This window comes from Ctenopharyngodon idella, chromosome 10 (genome assembly GCF_019924925.1).
Source record: "Ctenopharyngodon idella isolate HZGC_01 chromosome 10, HZGC01, whole genome shotgun sequence".
NCBI classification, from domain to species: domain Eukaryota; kingdom Metazoa; phylum Chordata; class Actinopteri; order Cypriniformes; family Xenocyprididae; genus Ctenopharyngodon; species Ctenopharyngodon idella.
In genome coordinates this window covers 3,783,176-3,806,333 of record NC_067229.1, presented here as the reverse complement: position 1 = coordinate 3,806,333, position 23,158 = coordinate 3,783,176, and the positions used below count along the sequence as shown (strand labels likewise).

The following is a 23,158-nucleotide window of genomic DNA, read 5'->3' as shown; positions in this document are numbered from 1 at the left end:
ATATTGATCAATTAAACAACATACTGCTTTGAAAACTTAAAAGTGGCAAGCGATTGATCAGAAAACGAAACTTGGCTGTCATCCATAACGTCATTTTCAGAGAAACGATAGCCTGAAAGTGGAATTTAGTTATGATTTATTGGCTGTTACCCGCTAGCAGATGGCGCTGTTCCCAGTACATCCTCAGAGCTTCACAAGGTTTCATTTTCACCACAATGTACACTCATGTGCTAAAACATCATTGTTTAAGATGTTTTTCAGACAGCAGGGGTAACGAATTCGACAAATAAAGTCAAACATATTCACTTAAAATGATGACTGGTCAAAAGTGTGTTGTAGACATTTTACTTAGCCTGATTGTGACATGATCTGCCCCGCCTATGTGTGTCAAGAAATAAAAGCACACCTCGTTTACTATCGTTTTCATGCTTTCTGTAACATCGCAACCGTCACCATCATGTAAACAGCTACTCTGTAGCCTATTTCTGAAACAGCTCCGGGGACTTCTGCTTTGCAGAATACAAAGGCAACAATATTCAAGACTCGATCAGCTCAACAACGATTTAAAAAAACAAAAAACAAAAAATGGGAGGCTATTTTGTGCTCACTCTTTTTGTCTTTCTCGTTGATGGTAAGTCACTTGACTTTGTAGTTTCAACATATGCATTGATGATTATTGCAAATGCATTCGTGTAGAAAATGCATGAATTGAAAATGTAGATGTGGCGTAGGCCTAAGCTGCTTTGGTTACATGTCTTTGCTGAATGCACAGTTGTAGCCTAAATGCATCTTCACACACATTCACAGCATAAGGTTACTCGATGAATTCTTACTTTATAACTCAGCTGCGAGTTCACGCAAAATAAGACAACATTTTGAAATTAAGCTTCCATTCGCAAGTGATTGAACAGATTAAACTGTGTTAGGCTACAGTATATTTATGAACGCACATTTTTCTAAAGTTTGACCTGTTCCTGTATACATATATTCCTCCTCTGACCTCTGTTCAGATGTGTCAGCGGTGATATCAGAGTTACGAAACAAGTTTCTATATGCAGAAAACGAAACTCATGGTTGCTGTTGATCACTTGATGTTCTGAGAAACGATCCATTAGCTTCTAGACTTTTAGTTTCAAATGGCTCTGCATACTTATAAACCTACAGAAGAACTTGTTTCATACCTAACACCACTAATAAATGGTCTTCATATGATGTAGACTGGTGTAGTTGGTCTAAGCCCAGCTAACAGAATTTTGTTTTAAGAACTTTCTCCAAATATTCAGTGTTGGTTCTGGGAACATAAAAAAAAGAAGTTATTTAAACTATTTTGATACAATTGTTGATATGCTTTATAAATGCATAAATGTTTTCTGAAAACACCTGCAATTGTTGATAAAGAAGCAATTCAACAAAAGTCAAGGGTCAAGAGCTCAACGAAAGCAAACACTGATCTCCATGATGGTGACCTCAAACCAAACATTTTCAATAAGACATCAACATCTAAACCTCTGTTAATTCTCAATAAGATCTACTGTAGACGTGTGACAGAAATAAAGTCAGTCTGGTTAGTAATAAGTGAAGCTGGTAATGCTGTTTGTGGAGTTGTTTAATCAGATCTTCAGAGATTTAATGTCTTTTATCTTCAGTTCATCTAAGGCTGTGGCTGAAGAAAGTTGTAGTTTGTGTTCTTCTTTCTCTTTCTTTCAGTGTTTGTTCACAGCAGGTGTTTGAATGATTGAAAGAATGTTTCAGGAACATCATACTAAACTTTAAATAACATTCTACTAACATTAAGGAAACTGGACATTTTTATGTTTTTGGAATTTTACAAATCAACGTTCCTACAATGTTGAATTATAAATCAAAATTAAGTTGAAAGAACGTTTGAGGAACATCATACCTTATAAAAACGTTGCTGTAACGTCAAGAAAACAAGTCCAACATATTCACCTAATCATGACTGGTCAAAATGGTCCTGTAAATTGTTATGCGTTGACTGTACAAAGTACAGAGGTCTTTATGATTGAAGATATTTTGTTATTGGCTTTCTCGTAATCCAACACACTGCTGTGTTGTTGAATTTCTTGTCAAATGCACACACTCACACACAAGTGATTATTGTTTATCTTTGTCTCCAGGTGTGGTTGGTGACACATCTGGATTGAACTTGGTATCAGTGATGGAGGGAAATTCAGTCACTCTAAACACTGGTGTCACCAAACAACAACGTGACAAGATGCTGTGGTATTTTAATGACACTCTCATAGCTCTGATCAATGGAGAGGCCAGTAAGAGCTGTTTATATGATGGTGAAGGTGGGAGATTCAGAGACAGACTGGAGGTGGACTATGAGACCGGATCTCTGACCATCACAAACATCAGCCCTGAACATGCTGGACGTTATGAAGCAAATTTCATCCAAAGCAAGAGCTCAGGAACCAGCCACAGCTTGAACAGAAACAGCAAGTGTGACAGCACAAAGATCAGAAAAATGAGCAACATTGGCGACACCATTAAAACATTCATTCTCTCCGTCAGTGGTGAGTCAGTGTTATTTACCTCGAAATATTTTTGAAGAGATTTTTCAGAGATCAGAGATTTTTTGAATGTCTACAGACCGGTTTATACACTTTCCTTTTATAAATCCTGCTTTAGTACAGATTATTTCTGGTTTGCCAAGATTAAACTGACACTGTTCAGTCCTTTTCAGTATACATTTCTTGTGAATAATTCAACATTAAGATGATATTAAAAATACTATAATTGGTCCTAAAAGGCTCTTTTTCTGACTGCCTGTACCAAACTTTATTTCTTTACTATTATTCTCTTGTATTTTCCAGCTTCTCTGTCTGTTCCTGACAAAACCGATGACGAATTGTACAAGATAGGGAAGGAGCAAGAGCGTGACAGGAGTATGTTTTCTCCTCCCTTCCTTTTTTATTTACAGTCACGTAAAAATGTTGTTGTGTTTGTTCGGATATGCTGTTTTTGGTTTTCTGTGCAAAACCTGCTAAGGACCAGATGATTTTTATTATGTCCTGATATGTAAAATCATAGAATTCAAAGAGGGTGTACTTTCTTTTTCACATGACTGGATATCCAATTACAATCAGATTCACTCACACTAATGTCTGTCTGTCTTTATCTGTCCAGGTCTGCCTTCAAATCTTATAGTCGGAATAGCTGTTGCTGTTGTTCTGTTGGTGTGTGTAGCTTTAGTAACAGCTGGTGTGATTTACTATCACCGCAGGAGCTCTAAACATGGCAAGTATCACCTACAGATACTATAGTAAGAGGAAACCAACACATTTATTGTGCAAAATTAGTGTTTAATGGTGTTTGTGATTTTTTTTTTTTTTTTTTTTTTTTCCTTTACAGCAGAAGCTGAGAAAAACAAACTTGAGCATCTGTTGAAAGTCTAAATATAAGGTACGATACAGCACTAATGTTGTGTTTTTGTAGAATATTTTCATAAAAAAATACAGTATGGTGCAAATGTCTTGGGCATGTTACAACCTTCACAAAAAGTGACAGTTTTAAGTCAGTTATTTTTATGGTTTGCTGTAATGTGCGGTAAAAGCACACAGAGATCTGATCTCACCATCATCCAGTAAGTCTGGGATTACACGAGAAGACAGAAAAACTGAGATTGTATTTGTATATTAACTGTACAGTATATTTATATGCCCACTGACTGAATAGAATTTATAACAAAGTCACCTAAATGAGAAAAAAACACTTTTAAACTGAATTTTATTAACTTGATGACAGATGTGATTTATCTCTCTTTACTTTGTGATTCATTGTTTTCTTACAGAAGGAGAAAGACGGATGTGATGTGAGGGATTTGAGGATCCCAATATATATATTACGGGTAGGGTTTACTATGTGACCATAGGTGACCATAAGTCTAATTGGACATCCATGACATGCGGAGTCCCTCAAAACTCAGTTCTTGTGCCGCTCCTGATCATCCCGTTTATGCTTCCACTGAGCCAAATAATAATACCTCACAAAATGATGGGTTGTTTCAACTCATGTTTTGGTCAAATATGGACAAACCCAATCATTGGTTTAAAAAGTTATTTAAATAATAACAATAATGATGATATGTTATATTCATATAGCACTTTCCCAAGCTCAAATCGCTTTATAATCAATAAACATGAATACATCAACAACAGGACAAATATAAGAAACAATACAGTATACACATCAAACATTACAGATGATCACAAAATCTGAATGAAATGCATAGTTTGGAGTGTAATATATACAAATATATGACCAACTCTCCAAACAGAATGAGCAGTAGAGTAAAAATGAATTAAAAATAAAGTAAAAATTAAGTAACCAGAGTAGTCCCTCATGGAGTGCATTAAGCAACCTGTGCCGAACTGCATCTCGAATCCCACAGAGCCCAATCAAATGCAAATGGCAGGACCCAAACAGCAAATGGGAACACTCGATGATGACGGCCGCCACGCCATGAAATCCTCCCATCAAAGATGCAGATACTTTGTCCGCAACAACCACGCTACAAACACCGTCAGGTGGGCAGGCCAGTAGATTCAGGTAGGCCGGATGAGCACACCACCTCCATGCATTAGCGGGAAAACATAATCACAGTTGAAGTCTGTTTTATGAGCGTGAGAAACATTTTACACAACAAGACAAACAGCCCAGAAGTTGCATGACAAAAAAAAAAAAAAAATTTAAGTGTAAAAAAACAGTTGTGTTTGTCCATATTTGAACTGAACATGGGTTGAAACAACCCAGCATTATTTAGAGTGTATGTAGATGACACCCAGATCTACTTAGCCCTATCGAAAGTACAGCACCATTGACTCTCTGTGCCAGTGCATTGATGAAGTTAACAGTTGGATGACCCAAAACTTCTTTCAGTTAAACAAGACAAAACTGAAGTCACTGCATTTGGAAACAAAGATGAAGTTCTCAAAGTGAACGCATACCTTTACTCTGTTGGTCAAACAACTAAAAATCAAGTCAGGAATCTTGGTGTGATTTTGGAGTCAGACCTGAGTTTCAGTAGTTAAAGTAATCTTTTACATTACACATTTTAGGTAATATAATCTCACTACTTTTTGAATACTTACCTATCTTGTTTATAACATTGATTTGAATAGTATAATGTACCATACTGAAAAAAATTAGAAGAGAAAGAAAATTTGTTTAATCATAAAAAATTAAATTATAATTAATAAATAATTTGAAAATAAAAACAATCAAAATAAAACACTAACTAAAAATAAATATTCTGTGTTTATGCTGTACAGTTGCTCTATTTTCCATGTAATTAGTCGCCTGACTAGTGCCCGGTCTGAGTGTGCAATTTCATAAACCTTTTGAGAACAGAAAATTTAAAAGATAAAAAAAGAAATAATCATGTAATAAAAACATAACTGTATTCTGATTATAAGTATCTAAAAATTAATATACTGTATTATATGTAAGTATGTGTAAGTATATAACATAAGTACTTAATTTTTGGAATCTGATTACACTGTAAAAAAAAAAAAAAGTTTTTTTTTTGTTTTTTTTTGTAAAAAGTGTCCTTCACCTGATTGTGTGAAGGACACTGTGCACCTTCTAATTCAGCTTGTGGAAAAGCTACTTGTGATGAACTCATGATTCTTCATGTGACTTCCTCTTTTACCACCTGCATTATTATAGTGTTTGTCAGTATACAGTATGTTAAAGATACAAAATAGATTTTAGCAGCAGTGTGCGTTGTTGGAATTACTGGATTAAATTGCAGTTTTCTTGTTTGTAAATTACAGATTTATACTGTAAAATTGACAGATTGGTCTGTAAATATGTTTACATTTTTACTATTTGTTTACAGAGTTATTCTGGCAATTGCAGCTGCCAGGATTACTATTACTATTATTATTATTTGTAAAACAACTGGATTTCTTTTTTAAGGTGTAGGATATCTAGATTACATATAATCATTTACTACCCAGAAGGGTGGACTGTTTGGTGCGTAGCCCACCTCCCATAGTCAATATTGTAATGGACTCCTCACCGGCCTTCCCAAAAAGACCATGAGACAGCTGCAGCTCATACAGAACACTGCTGCCAGAGAAAGAGTAAAACAGCAGCCTATTTTAATGTACTTTTACTTGTTTATAAATCACTCAATGGCCTATTGGACCTCACTGCAGATATGCTCACTGAATATAAACCTAACAGACCACTCAGATCAATAGGATCACATCAGTTAGAAATACCAAGGGTTCGCTCTAAACAAGGAGAGTCTGTTTTAGCTGTTACACCAGCCGCAGCTGGAAGCAGCTTCCTGAAGAGATCAGATGTGCTCCAACAGTATTACATTCAAATCCAGACTCAAAACACACTCTGCCACTGTATGTCCGACTTATTGCACTTTATCTATGTACTATATGTATCCTTCTTGATTTATTTTTAACTGTAACTTGGTAAATAGATTTTTAATCATTTTTATTCTTTGATTTTTATGTGGTGGTTATTATTTTTTAAACCATCTTTGTAGAAAGCACTTTGAATTATTATTGTAAATATGTGTTTTATAAATAAACTTTAGATAATGTGGCCACAGGGCCAAGTGTAACTTTACAGGTAAGGTTTTTGTTTGTTTGTTTGTTTGTTAACAGAATTTTCCCTTTTTGTCATTATACAATGAAATACCAGTAGTTTTAAATTTACAGGTAATTGCTTATATTTTGGTATTACATTTTTTTTTTTTTTTTTTTTACATTTTAAAGGGTCTTTATTTGAATTCATCTGCTTTATCTGTGGTAAATGTCCACATATATTTAATCACAGAAAGAATATCTTTACAGTTGTTGTTCATAGTTTGTCCACAGTGATGCGCTATATAACAAGTGGTGAAGTCATCACTAGCTTTACAGGTGCTGGTCATATAATTAGAATATCATCAAAAAGTTCATTTTTTTATTATAAATTATTTTTAAAAATGAAACTTTCATATATTCTAGATTCCCTACATGTAAAGTAAAACATTTCAAAAGTTTTTTTTTTAAATTTTGATGATTAGAGCGTACAGCTCATGAAAGTCCAAAATCCAGTATTTCAAAATATTAGAATATTTCCTAAGATCAATCAAAAAATGGATTTGCAAAACAGAAAAGTTCAAGTTCTTTAAAGTATGTTCTTTTGTGCACTCAATACTTGATCAGCAGGACATATTACAGCAAATGACTTGCTCCTAGCACAAATTACAGCATCAGTGAAGTGTGGCATGGAAGTGATCAGCCTGTGGCACTGCTGAGGCACTATTGAGCCTTCAGATCATCTGTATATTGTTGGATCGACTGTTTCTCATCTTTCTCTTGAAAATATCCCATAGATTCAGGTCAGGCATATTGGCTGGCCAATAAAGCACAGTAATATCATGGTCAGCAAACCACTTGGAAGTGGTTTTTGCACTGTGGGCAGGTGCTAAAGTCCTGCTGGAAAAGGAAATCAGCATCTCCATAAAGCTTGTCAGCAGATGGAAGCATAAAGTGCTCCAAAATCTCCTGGAAGATGGCTGCATTGACTTTGCACTTGATAAAACACAATGGACCAACACCAGCAGACGTCACGGCCCCCCCAAATCATTATTGACTTCAGAAACTTCACACTAGACTTCAAGCAGCTTGGATTCTGTGCCTCTCCAGTCTTCCTTCAGACTCTGGGACCATGATTTCAACATGAAATGCAAAATTTACTTTTATCTGAAAAGAGGACTTTCGACCACTGTTCACTGTCCAGTTCTTTTTCTCCTTAGCCCAGGTAAGATGCTTCTGACGTTGTCTCTGGTTCAGAAGTGGCTTGGTAGTCCTTTTCCTGAAGATGTCTGAGTGTGGTGACTCTTGATGCGCTGACTCCGGCTTCATTCTACTCATTGTGAAGCTCTCCCAAGTGTTTGAATGGGCTTTACTTGACAGTATTCTCAAGCTTGCGGTCATCCCTGTTGCTTGTGCACCTTTGCCTACCCAATTTCTTCCTTCCAGTCAACTTTGCATTTAATATGCTTTGATATACACTCTGTAAACAGCCACCCCATTCAGTAATGACCTTCTGTGACTTACTCTCTTTGTGGAGGGTGTCAATGATGGTCTCCTGGACCATTGCCAAGTCAGCAGTCTTCCCCATTAGTGTGGTTTCAAAGAACAAAAGATACCCGGAATTTATACTGTAGGGATGGTCATTTAATGAAACTCAAATGTAAATATTCTAATATTTTGAGATACTGGATTTTGGACTTTCATGAGCTGTACGCTCTAATCAACAAATTAAAAAAAAAAAAACTTTTGAAATATTTTACTTTACATGTAGGGAATCTAGAATATATGAAAGTTTCATTTTTTAAAATGATTTACAATAAAAAAATGAACTTTTTCACGATATTCTAATTATATGACCAGCACCTGTATATATCCTTCCTAATATAAATATATATATATATATATATATATATATATATATATATATATATATATATATATATAATGAATTTGAATTTTTATGAATAAAGACTCATTTATGTTAGAAAAAATATTAAACCTAATTAAAAACACAGCATTCTGTTTAATTAAAAATTAAATAATTTGTAATGTAATTGTGCTAATCTGAAAACAAATTGGTAAAATATTATATGTATTTTGTCATTTCTTTCCACAGTGTGGTTTAATTTTCCACATAAAATCAAAAACATTTGCATTTTTTTATAAACTTGACAAATCCATTTACATCCACACATTAAACCTCTTATTTCTTTGATATCCGTATTTGAAAACCTTTTCATATATTTAACTCTTTATAGATCAAAATGCTGAGATATATCACAATATTTATGATTTTAAGATGTTTCTCATCTCCTCATCTTGTGGATCTGATGTCATAAACCAGAACAGCCACAGTAGCCACGCCCACCAGAGCAGAGACAACCAATCGGATCACAGCTTCAGTAGAAAAAAAATCTACACTGTAGAAAAAAGGTAGTTTCTTTAACTTAACATTTTGAGTTATCTTTTTGCACTGACTCAGTTAAATTGTATTTACTTAGAATTTTAAGTACTTTCAACTTGACAAAAGTAGTTATTTGAACTTATAATTTAGTTGGAATAACTTTATGAAAGTATATTTAACTAAAGTTAAGTAAAGTTTTCAATACCACAGCTCATAATTTGACATTTTCTTAGTTAAACCATGTTTGTTGTGGTAAAGAAAGCCAGAAATGAGATAAGGTGGTGTTTACTGCTTATTAATGATATAAACATCATGTGGTTTGTTCCATTTATTATATCTGAACTCTCATCACTGATGATCGGGTTTAGCGTTATTAATGCTTCTAAACTTTCTGCTGATCATGTGATACTGCAGCATTTGCTCCAGCAGTATCATAACAATCTGATCATGTGAAGAAGAAAAAACACATGTAGCGTCTGGATAGATCCGGCTAGTCAATCAACTTTGGACATTTCAGAATGCTTTTAGCCTCCTGAACTGTGCATGTAAATCACGAATCGGCTCCGGCAAGTCCGGGAACAATTGCCCCATTGGCACCTTTGTTACCCCAGTAAAGAAAAACAGAACATATTCTCACCAGCTCCCGAGACTTCAAAGAGTCACCCTGGTGGGACTAAAGGACATATGGTCACAGACACTGGCCACAACCCCAATACACACACACATACAGACACTCTCAAACACGCATGGAGATTGTGAATGTACATTTATCCTCCAAATATGACTGTGCCAATATGTACCCGTCGCTGTATTTAAAGGTGCATGTATTTATCCCTAGTATATAAGCTTAGCTATGACTGTAGTTGTATTAGTTTTCTTCTAAACGATAAAACTCAAGTATAAACTGTATCTCACCTTTTATGTCTTTGCCATCTGACAAGTTTGGTCTCATTGTAAAGCTTTCGTTATGCTCTAATTGAAAATGTATGTCACATGACTGTAAAATGCATTCTTCTATTTTTAATGGTATTTTGAAGAAAATGTACTCAGATCGGACACTTCGTAAACCATGCAAATTAGGTCATAAATGGAGACAAAGAAAGAGTTTGCCCGCCAAAATCGCACCCTCATCATTGGCTGATGTATCCCAGGAGGCGTTCTGGCCTGTTGTCCTTAAAACACAATGACACGCCTCTCTCTTCGTCTCTCGCCATTTAACACACGTCTCTCCCGGACGTCTCGGCGACCGCGCTTCCATCACGCGCCCCCTCTCTTCGGGACGACCATCTTTTGGCAACAAGTTTCTTTGTCAAACCCTCTTCATCCGTCGCCCTAAGTCTTCTCTCTTCATCGCCTAGGAGACGGACTCTTTTTCTTTATTTTCCGGTCATCTTACTCTTAAGTTAAACCCTTGTTTGAAAATCCCGCCGAAGAACACCTTCTCGGAAAAGGACCAATCGCTTCAGCCGCACGCACCGAAACTCCTGCAGAAACACGAAACGACCACAGCACCTGAACCTATGCAAGTATAGAACCATTCTTTCCAAAGCGTTTTAAGCTCGATGTGTAAGCTGAGTTTCCTTGCTGGCTCTCAAAGGTTTTAACTGTTAGTAAGTTGCCATTCCTTTGATCACCTCTGTTTTCTTGACTTTACTTTCGCTTTCTATATATGTGTATTGTTTGTGTATGTTTAGTAGTATAGTCTCTGTATCCGTAGTTTCATATATATTAAATACATTATATTCATGCTCGATTGTCCTTTTTGCTCATGCAACAAACCCAGGTCACTTTAACGTTTCGATCCAGTATCCTTGCTTTACGCATTGATGCTAGAATAGGAAGTCTTTCTCGTGGCCAGAGAAAAACCTTCCTTTTATAATCGGCTATGAGGAGCTAACGGTTTGCTGGACAAACTAATAGTTTCTCTAAATTATTATCAAACCAGAACTAATCATATATGTGATTGATTATAATTCGTTGTAATTAACTCACAATATATGTATAATTCCCTCTCGGGTCGGTATATGTATTATAATTAATCATAAAGCTTTATGATTTATTATATTCATATATTTCACCCATAAATTAATTAAATACCTGTACAGATTCGCTACACACATGCTGAACAGTAAGTTTTGATTTACAGCATCTTTCAGACACACACTGACATCAAGAATCAGCGTATGAACCTCAACACTGGTGACAATCAACAGAAAGCTTCATGCTGCAGTGCATTCTGGGTGCAGCAATCAAAACTCATCCATGGTTCCCAGCATGCATTGCGGCAAATAAAAAAATTATTTATGTATTTATTTATGCAGGAATATGTGTATTTATACATTTATTTGCACATGTCTTTATATATTTATTTATAATTTTGTGGATTTATTTATATATTTATTGTTTTTGCAGGTTTCGTCCTCCATAATCTGGCTGAGACCTAATGAACGCAAATTTAATTACGCAGAAGGGGTCATACCCTATTGTTCCCTCAGTTGTAAATAAGCTTATTGAGCAGATATTTGCTACAAGTACAAACAGCATTTAGAACTGATATTTATTTGCATCTTCTAAACCTGCTGTACATTTAATCCTTTAGCAGATCATTTTACCCAGAGCAACACATGAGGAACATCAGCAGTTGTGGTTGTGTATTAAGTGCTTGTAAAAGAATTTTGAAAAAGAACGGGTGAAGGTTGTTGAAAAGTTTGTAAAAAAAAACAAAAAAAAACAACAACAACAACAACAAAAAACATTTTGTTAAAGTGCATGGGTTAATGTTTATTTATCATGTACTTAAATCACAAATACAATTGGGCCTTCTTGCTGAATATATACAGCATATTTGTGATTATTATTAGGATAAAAAAAAATGCCTAAATAGGCCATTTAACAGATTTAACAAAGACTCATTTCATCTCACTGAAGCAGATCAATGAATACGGTTACTCTGTACCATAAAAACAGACACAAAGTCACATAATCCTGAAGAAATATCAATCATAGAATCATGGCAAATGTTGCATTGTGGGATTGTAGGTAATTCCATCATAAAAGACATTAAGCACACAGTTTTAAACCTTTTTTATTATTATTATTATTATTTTCATAAACTTTTTTTTGTGCTTCAGACCAAACTTTGTAATGCTGTAATCATATTGGAGGTTAGTAGTTTGGTTGATGGCTTAGAACTCTTAGTGAAGTCCTTATGAGAAAATAAATAGGGAAAATACATCCAGAATTAATTCTGCTGAAAAATGGGCCTGTCACTGTTGTATTATAATGCCTTCTAATGAACTTTGGTTTTAATGTGTACATTTACACTGTGGTTTTAAATAAACTGAATATACAGAAAATGAGTTTTTAATCAACCTTCATTATTCATACAAGTCAGAGTTTATTTTTATTATGACACCTCCTCAATTAAAATTGAGGCCTATATATGATTTATAGATGTAAAGCAGTTTGGTGGGTAATATTCAGTTTTCAGTTCAATTCTACAGTGATTTACTGGCATGACAAATATTGTTACGTTTGTATTTGTGGGGTTGCTGCATATGAAACAAACTGAAAAGAGCAACATAACATAAATTAAGAAGAAGTAATATAATTGATTGAACAAAGAAATGAAAAATGGATGCAATTAAAGAATAAAATTAAATACTAAGAATATTCATCGTTTTGGCCACCAGATGGCCCCAATACACCAGATTCGGGTAATGAACATTTTACAATCCAATTCACAGAGCATTGGTGAGAAAAGCTTTGTTTTGCCATCACTAAAGAATTAGACACACATATTTTTTCTTTACTGATTAAAACTCCCATATATGTCACAATATTTATGACATCTGTTCTGTTTTCTCCGTTCTACCTCTTGTAGATCTGACGTCATTGATCAGAAGAACAGCAGCAGCCGCAGCAGCCACGCCCATCAGAGCAGTGACGACCAATCGGAGCACAACTTCAACAGAATCACAACAGTGGGCGTGGCCTTCTGAAAAAAAAAAAACAATGATAAAATAGAATTGAGATTTTCAACAAGCTGACTTTATTCTGTCATGAACTCAAAAAAGATAATCTTTTATGCTCCACAGAAGAAGAAAAAGAAGATGCAAAAACTGCTAAGAAAGACATGAGTAAATGATGACAGAAGCTCAGTCATCATTTCAGGCATCTTAAAGTATCAACCTCGGTAGAACCAACAAATTATTCAGTGAATATTATCGTTGCTGTCGTACCTGAACATGTGTGACAGAGTTGAGTGATGTCCAGATGTTGAGTCTGGTTGCTGATGGGATTGTTCAGCACACAGCTGTAGGTGTTTTTATCCTGATATTCCACCTCCAGAGGTAGAGAGAGACTGATGCTGAGATCAGACACACTGATGCTGGACAATAAACTGTTTCCTTTGTACCAGGAGAGAGTCACATGACCCACATTCACAGCTGAACACACCAATGAACAATTTGATGATGATGATGATGATGATGATGAAGAACATTGTGAAGAGTTACTGCTGATGACAGGAACAGGCAGACGAGCTGAAAGACATCAGAGAATAAACAAATCTGGATAAATCTAATCAACAATGTTCCATTCGATGTGTTTAAGTGTTTAGTGTTATCACAGTGACCTCAAATTATAACATTTTATGTGAAAAATAAAATAAGAATATTTGAAGGAGACAATTGATCTCTACTCACCATAGACAGAAACATTGAATGTTTTTGATGATCGTTTCACTGCCCTTATCTCTAGTTTATAAACTCCAGCATGTTCAGTTGTGATGTTTGTGATGGTCAGAGATCCAGTTTGATCGTCCAGCTTCAGTCTGTCTCTGAATCTCCCATCAGGAGCATCAGATGTGTTGAAGATTCCAGCAGCTCTATTCATTAGAGCTATCAGAAAGTTTTCAGCTCCATATTTCCACAGTATGTGGTCATCTTCATATATTTCAGTAAGATCAGTGTATAAAGTGACAGAATCTCCCTCCATCACTGACACTGAATCACCAAACACACCTGGAGAACAGACAGAAACACTTTTTTTTTTTTTTTTTTTAACAAATTAAGGTTTCTAAATTTTTTACACAATTTCTTTTGTTTATAAATCCTGACATCAACTGTACTTTGTAATCTTTAAACGTGAATTGAAGAACAGAAGCAGAAACACAAAAGAACATTGAGGCAGGTCGATTTGTTGCTAAAAGTTGCTAAACTGACACTGTAAGTCACATGACAATGACAACATGGGGGATATAGTATGCCCAGAGTACTGTACATTCATACTATAAAAAATAGTGACAGAGTTGCGAGTGTGTGACGGAGAGTCATTTTTGTTTCTTTTATAGGGAAAATGTGTGAATTTTATCATTTGAGTTAGCAACTTTTCAAATGTTACTAAAACTCGCTAAATAAATTTTATTAAATAAATTGCCGGAGTAGCCTGAAAAGTTGTTAAATCTAGCAACAAAATTGTTCAGTTGGCATCACTGAGCGCACCCAGTGTAGCAGCTTCATTAAAGGTGCACTACAGCTGCATCCTTTGAAGGCCGGTTGCGAAGGCACTGTGGCACGATGAAGGCTGTCCTCCTCCAAAAGCATTTTCCACTTTGTTCCACGGGCAATGAAGGATACAACAGATGACCTGTGTCCCAGTTCACCTATACTTACACACCCTAAAAGTATTTACTCTTTTTGTGAAGAAAAAGTACATACTGTACTTTGAGTGTGTAGCGGAAGAGTAGTCAAGCTTTGGGACAAACTATCACATCATTAAACTGCGTCTTTACGGACGCTCTGTCACATAGTCACTCGCATCCTGTCACTATAAACTGGCCTGTCAATCATCTTGTCACATTTAACATTTCATTTAATTTATTTCATTTTATTTTCAGCTTAATTTGCATCTTCTATTCGGGAATAACAGAGAATGCAAATCCTTTGGCTGATTAAAAAGTAGTCAATTGTTTTGTATTAAAACTAAAGCAAGATTTAATGTCTTAAAAGAAATAAACTTACCAGCCATATGCCACATGTAGCACAAAATAAACAGATGAACCATCTTCAAACAACAGTGTTTGAAATATGTGAACACTCACTGTGAGAGACAGATTGTGCACTAACACAACGGTGTTGAACTGTGATATTAATATAGCGTTGCGTGTGATTCCGGATTTGACCACCACCCACATGTGCAAGCTACTCTTGCATGTGCTGGATGTGTTGCATGTGTTGACTGTAAATGAACTTTGACGGTCATAGCTCAGAGCCAGGATTTTGTAGAAATGTGAGATACCACATTTAAAGAGGCTGGCAAGTTCTACATACCTCACAATGGGGTATAATTGTACCCCTGGGGTGCAAGAGCTGCCCATTAATGAGTTTGTTTGCCCATATCATCTTTAGGATATTAGGTTAGCTAATTTGGCTTGCTGTCCACTGAGGAGGGGCTCGATGAAGCAGCTTCAACTCGAGCTCTGATATACCACCCCCCCTGAGATGAAGGTGGAGTTTGGGGAGGTGGAGGGATGCTGGAACAGCTGAGACTGAAGAGAGGTAAGCAGCTGCTTATATACTCTGGCTGTTGATTGGAAGATTAGATGGGCTCGCTCCTTCCTAAATTACGTTTAGGAACTTCACAAATTACCCGTAGACACAGTATGGTGAAGGAGCTGCTCGTGAAACAGGAAGTGTGCACACGTGTTTTTCCTATATGGTAAATTGCAGGTAATGGTATGGTGAACTGATCCCATTATAAAATGCCCAGATGAATATCTTTGCAGCACAGTGTCAGTGTCTCGTTTGACTCATACAACCATTCAGTCTTAAGTTTCTTCGTTCGGAATACGGAAGCCAAGAGATTTTTCAACAATGGCAGTGTCCCATTTCAGGGGCTGCACCCTTTGAAGGCTGCATGCATTATTGGTCTCATTTAAGAAAAATTACCATTAGATTGCAACATAAGAAAGAAATTACAGTATTTTACACATCACAATGAAGATCAGTCAATTTTATTATGGTTACTTTTCTAAAATATGACATTCTTGATGACGTATGCAGCCTTCAAATACGACCTACGGAGGATGCAGCCTCCGAAATGAGATGCAGCTCCTGTTTTTATTTATAATGATGTTGCAGCTAGCATGAGATCTCTACACAAAAGCTGCTCGTGACTCTTTAGCTCCGCCCACAGCACTGACAGCAGACACGCCTCCAGAAGCTCTGCTATTTCCGGAAAGACTCGGTTTAGCGTATCTATCTTTTATAAATATGACAAAACTAAAGACTTTTTGGAGATATGAAGGATGCATTGTTACTCTATAGGTACTCAAGATTAACATGAGATTAACAGAAACTGTGTGTGACCCCCCCCCCCTTTAATGAAAGTTATTATGAGCATTGTAATGTAGTGCTGAGGGGCCAATATTGTGCCAATGAGCAAATTCGCAGGGGTCCTGCCAGTGCAGACTTGTTTGCAGGGTAGACATCCATGACGACGCACGTTAGCAGTTGAGCTTACGGTGTTGTGATGCTGTTTTAGCTGCTGTTCTTCAAACATCCACCAGAAGGCGCCATTTATCAGTTAAATGGAGCCTTACTGATGTCTGACCTTGACGGAGCTGAGGGAGCTTGTCCATCGGTGATTCTGCTTGTTATCACTTAATTATCTAATTGACTCCAACACTGATTCAGTGTTACATTTAACAGCCTGTAGTGTGCACACTGAGTAGTGTTTTCATTTCATCTGGGCTAACCCATGTGGGGCCTTCATGGAAACTGAGGACAAAACTGGCTGAGCCCCAGTTAGACAGCCCAGGTGACACACATCTGGGCCCCACATAGCTGTGCTGGCTGGGTGAGTGTCTCATATAATGATCTTCATTCCTCATATATTTATAAAAGATTATTGTTTACCCAAATGGACAAATATTAGAGAGAAAAATCATGCTTAATTGAAATGATTTTGTCACTTTAATAATCAATAATCAAAATGTTAAGATGCATCTAATTTAATGCTAAATAAAACAAATATTTAAGCCACTGGAAATTTGTTATTTCACTGTTGCACTCTTTAGGACTATAAAGAACTAATAAACTAATGTTTAGAACTAACTTTTTGTTATGATGTGTACATTATTTACACTGTCTGTGTGGGTAAATGCTATAAATTCACAAAATTACCATTTTTTGTCTGTAATGAAAGTTGACATTTAGACCCTTGGGGTAAGATGCCTCCTCACAATTAGTACACAAGGCTTTTTATAAAAATCATACTTCATGGAGTTAAATAATAATAATAATAATAATTTCAAACATCTGGTACAGGCCAAGTGAGTGGAGTAACATAAAATAAATTAATTAAAGAACATGTAATTGACAAAGAAATATAAAATGCATGGCATTGAAGACAATGAAATAGTAAAGGATACTTTGGCCACCAGATGGCCCCAAACGTACACCATATCGAGGAAATCCCCAAATAATACCTTTAGACCACATTATCTTTGGAAGGCCATATTTCTTTCGCTCAGACTAAATACTTGGGGTTTCGAGTCTGACGACAGCACGAGGGCGTGGCTTGTTCGCAAGGTCAAGGATCATGCGCCGTTTACATGCCCCGAAAAGACGGCGAAACAGCCCCAGGGGAACAACGTCGATCTAGATTACTTAAAGGTTTGTTTAATATTCTCTTTTTTCAAACATGAACGGTCAAATGTGATCAAATAATTACTTACAAAGTTAATTTGTAGAGTGAACGTCTCAGTCCAGATGCTTGGTGTCTCAGGTTGATGAAAGAAGTCAGTGTTTCTCTCTTGTGGCATTCTAGTACAGTGCTGAGGTCAGATTTATTGGTGACGAAGCCAGACACAGTGTTTTTTGAAATGTTCAGCACTTTAAAACAATCAGGGAGCCATTCTGTTCCAAAAGACTTAGGAAGGTAGTCTGTAAGGAAGGACTAAGGGAGAACATTCTGCATTTGAATAGACTTTTGAACTTGAAATGATATATTATAAGATATAATGTACACCTATATGATATGATACACACCTAGAGTATTTCTGGTCTGCCTCAGCCATTATGCACAGGAAACAGAGGACCTAAAAAAAAGGTATAAATGTGTAAACAGATTCTTCTTATATATTGTATGTGCACTTCAACCGAGTTTTCAATAATTCAAATTTATAAAGGCTATAATAATAACAATAATATGAGACAAGCATCCAGCCTGAAACACCAAGCATTGAAGTGCACATACAATATATGATATAAGAAGAATCTGTTTTCACATTTCACATTTATACATTTTTTTTATTTATTTTTTTTAGGTCCTCTGTTTCCTGTGCATAATGGCAGAGGCAGACCAGACCAGAAATACTCTAGGTGAGCTTATAATATATAAAGTTCAAAAGTCTATTCAAATGCACAATGTTCTCCCTTAGTCCTTCCTTACAGACTACCTTCTTAAATCTTTTGGAACAGAATGGCTCCCTGGTTGTTTTAAAGTGCTGAACATCAAAAAAAAAAACACTGTGTCTGGCACCAATAAATCGGACCTCAGCACTGTACTAGAATGCCACAAGAGAGAAACACTGACATCTTTCATTGTTTGGTAAGAATGACAATAAGAGATGTTTTGGTTGCTTTTATAGAACTGAAGATTATTATTACAATTTATTGTCTTTTCATTGTAGGTCTGATGATAAAAGAAAGAAAGAAAAAGGGCCACATCGTCTGGTTTGACAGGTGGAAGATTTGTCAGAGGATGTACCACTTACCACACGTACCACCTACCTAAGCATTGTTGCAGACCATGTACACCCTTTTATGGAAACTGTATTCCCTGGTGGCTGTGGCCTCTTTCAGCAGGATAATGCTTCTGCCACAAAGCAAAAATGGTTCAGGAATGGTTTGAGGAGCACAACGAGTTTGTGGTGTGTGTGTGTATATATATATATATATATATATATATATATATATATATATATATATATTATATAATGAATGATTCCACCAAAACAGCTTATCTTTGTAAAATGGCACATCTTTTTACATTAAAGGGATAGTTCACCCAAAAATGAAAATTGTCATCATTTACTCACCCTCAAGTTGTTCCAAACCTTTACAAATTTCTTTGTTCTGTTGAACACAAAGGAAGATATTTTGAGGAATGTGTTAAACTGAACAGTTTTGGGGCACCATTGACTTCCATAGTAGTTTTTTTTTCCTGCTATGGAAGTCAATGGTGCCCCAAAGTTGCCTGGTTACAAACTTTAATCAAAATATCTTCCTTTGTGCTCAACAGAAGAAAGAAATTTATACAAGTTTGGAACAACATGAGGGTGAGTAAATGATGATAGAATTTTAATTTTTGGGTGAACTATCCCTTTAATGTAAAAAGATGTGCCATTTTACAAAGACGAGCTGTTTTGGTGGAATCATTCATTATATATTATACATTTTATTTCTTCTTATTATAAAACTTAAAGGAACACTAAGCGACAGCGAGTCATGCACATTCACAGAGTTTACGGTACGTCAAATACTTTGTGCATCCATTGAGATTAATTGAAATAGTGCAGAGCGAAACTTTCAAGCACTCAGTGTTAAAGACAAAGCAAGTGAAAATATATCTGTGCTAAACTTATACTGGACTTAGCATCTAATTCAAACACTGGCCAGTGAAATGTAATTTATTAACCAATGGCTGATGATAGACATTTAGTCTCCTAGCATTAAAGTTTAATCGCATATTTACATTGTAATGGGTTGCATAGAAAGAAAGTGAATGTTATCTCAACAGTATGTCACTTTTTCTTCTTGATGTCTTTTATTTTAAGGTGCGTTCTCCCAAATGAAATGGATTTTCCTTCCAATCAATGTGAGCGACAATCACTGGATACTTCTGGTAGCTGATGTTTCAAATATGGAAGTATGAATACTGGACTCAATGTTGGGAAACAATGTCTTGTATGTTGATATGTGGAGGTAAGATGTAGAATTTTTACAAATTGAGTAATGTTACTGTACATGGTTTTTTTTTTTTAATATATATATCATAGCATATTGTACATATTTTTACTCTTCACTCCAACAGAATTAAGTTCTGCTTGTTTATCGGCCATCATATTGATCTTTAAGGGCTTTCACACTGTCGTCATCGGCTAAACCACATGCCCAATTTACTTTACTTCCTGTACAAATGCGAACCTGAGTTGCTTTCATTTTCACGTGAATCATGGCATAGTGATTAGTGCTACAGTGATTACTAGTTCCAGTGCTACAGAACTCACTGAGCTCAGACCACCTCCTACAGGTAGTCTCAGGTTCAGTACCCTGGTGTGCTCCAGGGTGTTATGACAGATTTCACATTATCAATTTTTCATGCGACCTGTGCTCTGTTTAGAACTAAACTGCCAGTGTGAAAGCACCCTTAGATGTAATTTAAAGTTGAACTAGGCCAAATTATGGAAACATTATAAATACTCAATTTAACCTTGTAAATAATTGAATGTATTCCACTTATTTACTCAGGAGGTATATGGCTGTGAGGTACAGTCATACCAATGAATTGGGAGGATTCTGGGAATATGGTGGTCTCTGCTCTGCACCACAAAAAGATGCCAGCAGTTGGGGGGCTTTTGTACTACTGGTAAGGCATTACAAAGCTTCATAACCGCAACTTGTTTCTTTGTGAAACATTTTCTTTTGAATACATAAATGGACTTTTATTTGGCATTAAATATTTTAATTTATCTGTCCAGAATGCTCTTGCCCTGACGAGAGGCATCAGTCCAAGCCAGCTGACACAGCGCCATGCAGTGGAAATGAGGAAGTTTGTGTACCACAAACTCAAACAAAATGCATTATGTTAAAGGTTTAGGTAACCCAAAAATGAAAATTCTGTCATTAATTACTCGTCCTCATGTCATTCCACACCCGTAAGACCTTCGTTCATCTTCAGAACACAAATTAAGATATTTTTGATAAAATCTGTGAGGTTTCTGATTCCCAAGAGACAGCAACATAATTACCACATTCATAGATGCAAACTCCTCACCTTTCAGTGACAACTCCCCTTTTTGAGATCAAAATGGGTCACTTATGGGATTTGCATAGATCCAATGTTTTTATGGGGTGCGGGGGTCTGAGATGTGGGAACGGTGAAGAGAGAGAGGGCAAACAGTTTGCAGTTTAGCTCAGTATTGCCGTCTAATCAGCCAATATTGTCTTAAATAGCCATAGCACTTCATCTTTTTATAACATGAGGTTTTGACCAAATGTAGCCTATTCAATCTTGATTTTGGTGAAATGTTGCAACATTTTTTTGTGTGTGTGTGAAATTACAGTTTTGGACATACATGGTAATAACAAATAAATTAAAAAATCAAAGTAACTACAAATGAGCATGTAGTAAAAGTAGTAAAAACATAATAGAAATAAAAACTAAAATAGTCAATGTGACTACAGTGGTTCAGCCTTAATGTTATGAAACAAAAATAATGACTTTGTTTAATTTCTTCTCTTACCTGTCCTACTCTGTTTACGTTGTAGAGACAGAGCAGTGCTTCCGGGTTCTACATCAGAACGCCGGCTCATAATTGGTCTGCCTCAGTATCACACACATGCGTTGTGTTGCTCATGTGAAGAACATCGGCCAAATTGAGATTCTCGTTCTGATGTATAACCTGGAAGCGCTGCACTGTCTCTACAACTGTCTCTGTAATTAATGACAGAAATTAAATTTTTGGGTGAACTAACCCTTTAATATTTGTTCTTTTCTTCCCTTGAGTGCTTTCCCTACTTTTTACTTTCTTTCATAGTGTCACAGCACCTGACTCTGTGTTTACCGTTACGTCATTGACCCCATCTCCAATGTGTTTGCTGCACCGTGGCATAAAATTGGAGTCAAGACGCCACTCGCGAGGCCTTCTGTTGTTGTGTTATAGCCTCTGTCTGTTTTCTAGGGACTACAGTGTAGACCCTGTGAGATTAGATTAGCATGTTCCCAGTTTGTGTAACTGTACTCTTGTGTATCTGTAATCATTCATCTTGCCTCTCATGTCCCTTGACCAATTCTCCTCCCCTTCCCAATTTGTTACTCATTTGTAATTTGTAATAACTTTTTTTGCATATGTGTAAATAGTATATTTTATTTTTTATTTCTATTTCTTCATTGTAAACACATTTTTCCCTTCTCATGCTATTTTCATACCCTTACATATTGTAAATAAATCATTTGCTTGTTCAGACTTGTGTCCTTGCCTTGTACACATCACCTGGTTATGACATATTTGTGTATGTGTCTTCTCCCAAGTTTAATGTTACAACCCTTTACCCCTTGATTCAACACTATCAGGGGTTGTAACAGTTGGTTTTGTGTTCCAGGAGTAGCAGAGGGTTACTTAAGTTTCATTGAGTTTGTTGTTCTCTGGGTGCATATAAATGAATTGCATTCCAAATAACAATTTAACCACACAAAATACTCTTGTCTTTTGTATTAACATGCAAATTGTGTAAACTTGATTACCTTTAGATATGTTACTGAACACCATGTATTATTTTGTACTATGAATTTGTGTGAGAGACCAGTGAAGAGTGCATGTTTAACATTTTATTGAAACATCTATAAATGCCTCCTAAGCTAATAGATGTGATTGACACATTTAACTGCCTTCTATAAACGTTTACTTTTGAATAAACAGTCCTTTTAACAATACAATGTTAATATAGTTCAGATTTATTACACTGTCATTTGAAGACATGGAAATATTACTAAAATAGGTCTGACATCACACCAGTGAAATACAATTGATCTGAAATTACACTATGAAAAATGTAAGCTGTGTTAAAGGGATTATTGAAATCATTTAATCACCCTCAAGTTGTTCTAAACCTGTGTTAAAGTTTCTTTTGTTGAACACAAGAGAAAATGTTTTAAAGATTTTTGGTAACTAGACAGTTCATGGTGGCCATCAGTTGTGTGGTTACCAACATTCTTGTTCAACAGAAGAAAGAAAGAAAGTCACAGGTTTAGAACAACTTGAAGGTGTTTAAATTTTCATTTTTGGGTAAACTATGCCTTTAAGCAAGTCTATATATTCATTTATATATACACTACCAGTCAAAAGTTTGGAAACTACTATTTTTAATGTTTTTGAACAAAGTCTCTTATG

General features: G+C 35.8%; 2 protein-coding genes and 2 long non-coding RNA genes across 5 annotated transcripts; 2 read left to right on the top strand and 2 right to left on the bottom strand.

Moving 5' to 3' along the window:
• Positions 1–410: 410 nt before the first annotated feature.
• LOC127519873 (uncharacterized) lies at positions 411–3,874 on the top strand. Its single transcript, XM_051907544.1, has 6 exons — positions 411–631; positions 2,139–2,540; positions 2,841–2,912; positions 3,154–3,264; positions 3,379–3,429; positions 3,818–3,874. The coding sequence occupies exons 1-5, from the start codon at positions 586–588 to the stop codon at positions 3,420–3,422; spliced, it is 675 nt and encodes a 224-aa protein (XP_051763504.1). The 5' UTR covers positions 411–585; the 3' UTR covers positions 3,423–3,429; positions 3,818–3,874.
• A 780-nt stretch (positions 3,875–4,654) lies between these two features.
• LOC127519912 (uncharacterized) lies at positions 4,655–8,868 on the bottom strand. Its single transcript, XR_007931967.1, has 2 exons — positions 8,439–8,868; positions 4,655–6,906 (listed from the first exon to the last, which is right to left on the bottom strand). It is a non-coding gene; the product is annotated as an uncharacterized LOC127519912 (long non-coding RNA).
• Positions 8,869–11,392: 2,524 nt separating this feature from the next.
• Positions 11,393–16,349, bottom strand: LOC127519858 (SLAM family member 5-like). The gene is made up of 4 exons (XM_051907522.1): positions 15,003–16,349; positions 13,686–14,003; positions 13,221–13,523; positions 11,393–12,976 (listed from the first exon to the last, which is right to left on the bottom strand). The coding sequence occupies exons 1-4, from the start codon at positions 15,043–15,045 to the stop codon at positions 12,822–12,824; spliced, it is 819 nt and encodes a 272-aa protein (XP_051763482.1). The 5' UTR covers positions 15,046–16,349; the 3' UTR covers positions 11,393–12,821.
• A 928-nt stretch (positions 16,350–17,277) lies between these two features.
• On the top strand, positions 17,278–22,733 carry LOC127519896 (uncharacterized). Of its 2 annotated transcripts, XR_007931944.1 has the most exons (7): positions 17,278–17,657; positions 18,311–18,365; positions 18,465–18,594; positions 18,677–18,916; positions 19,823–19,970; positions 20,517–20,634; positions 20,747–22,733. It is a non-coding gene; the product is annotated as an uncharacterized LOC127519896 (long non-coding RNA). The 2 variants fall into 2 exon arrangements; XR_007931945.1 differs by lacking the exons at positions 18,311–18,365; positions 18,465–18,594 and having other exon boundaries at positions 17,283–17,657; positions 20,747–22,732.
• Positions 22,734–23,158: the final 425 nt, after the last annotated feature.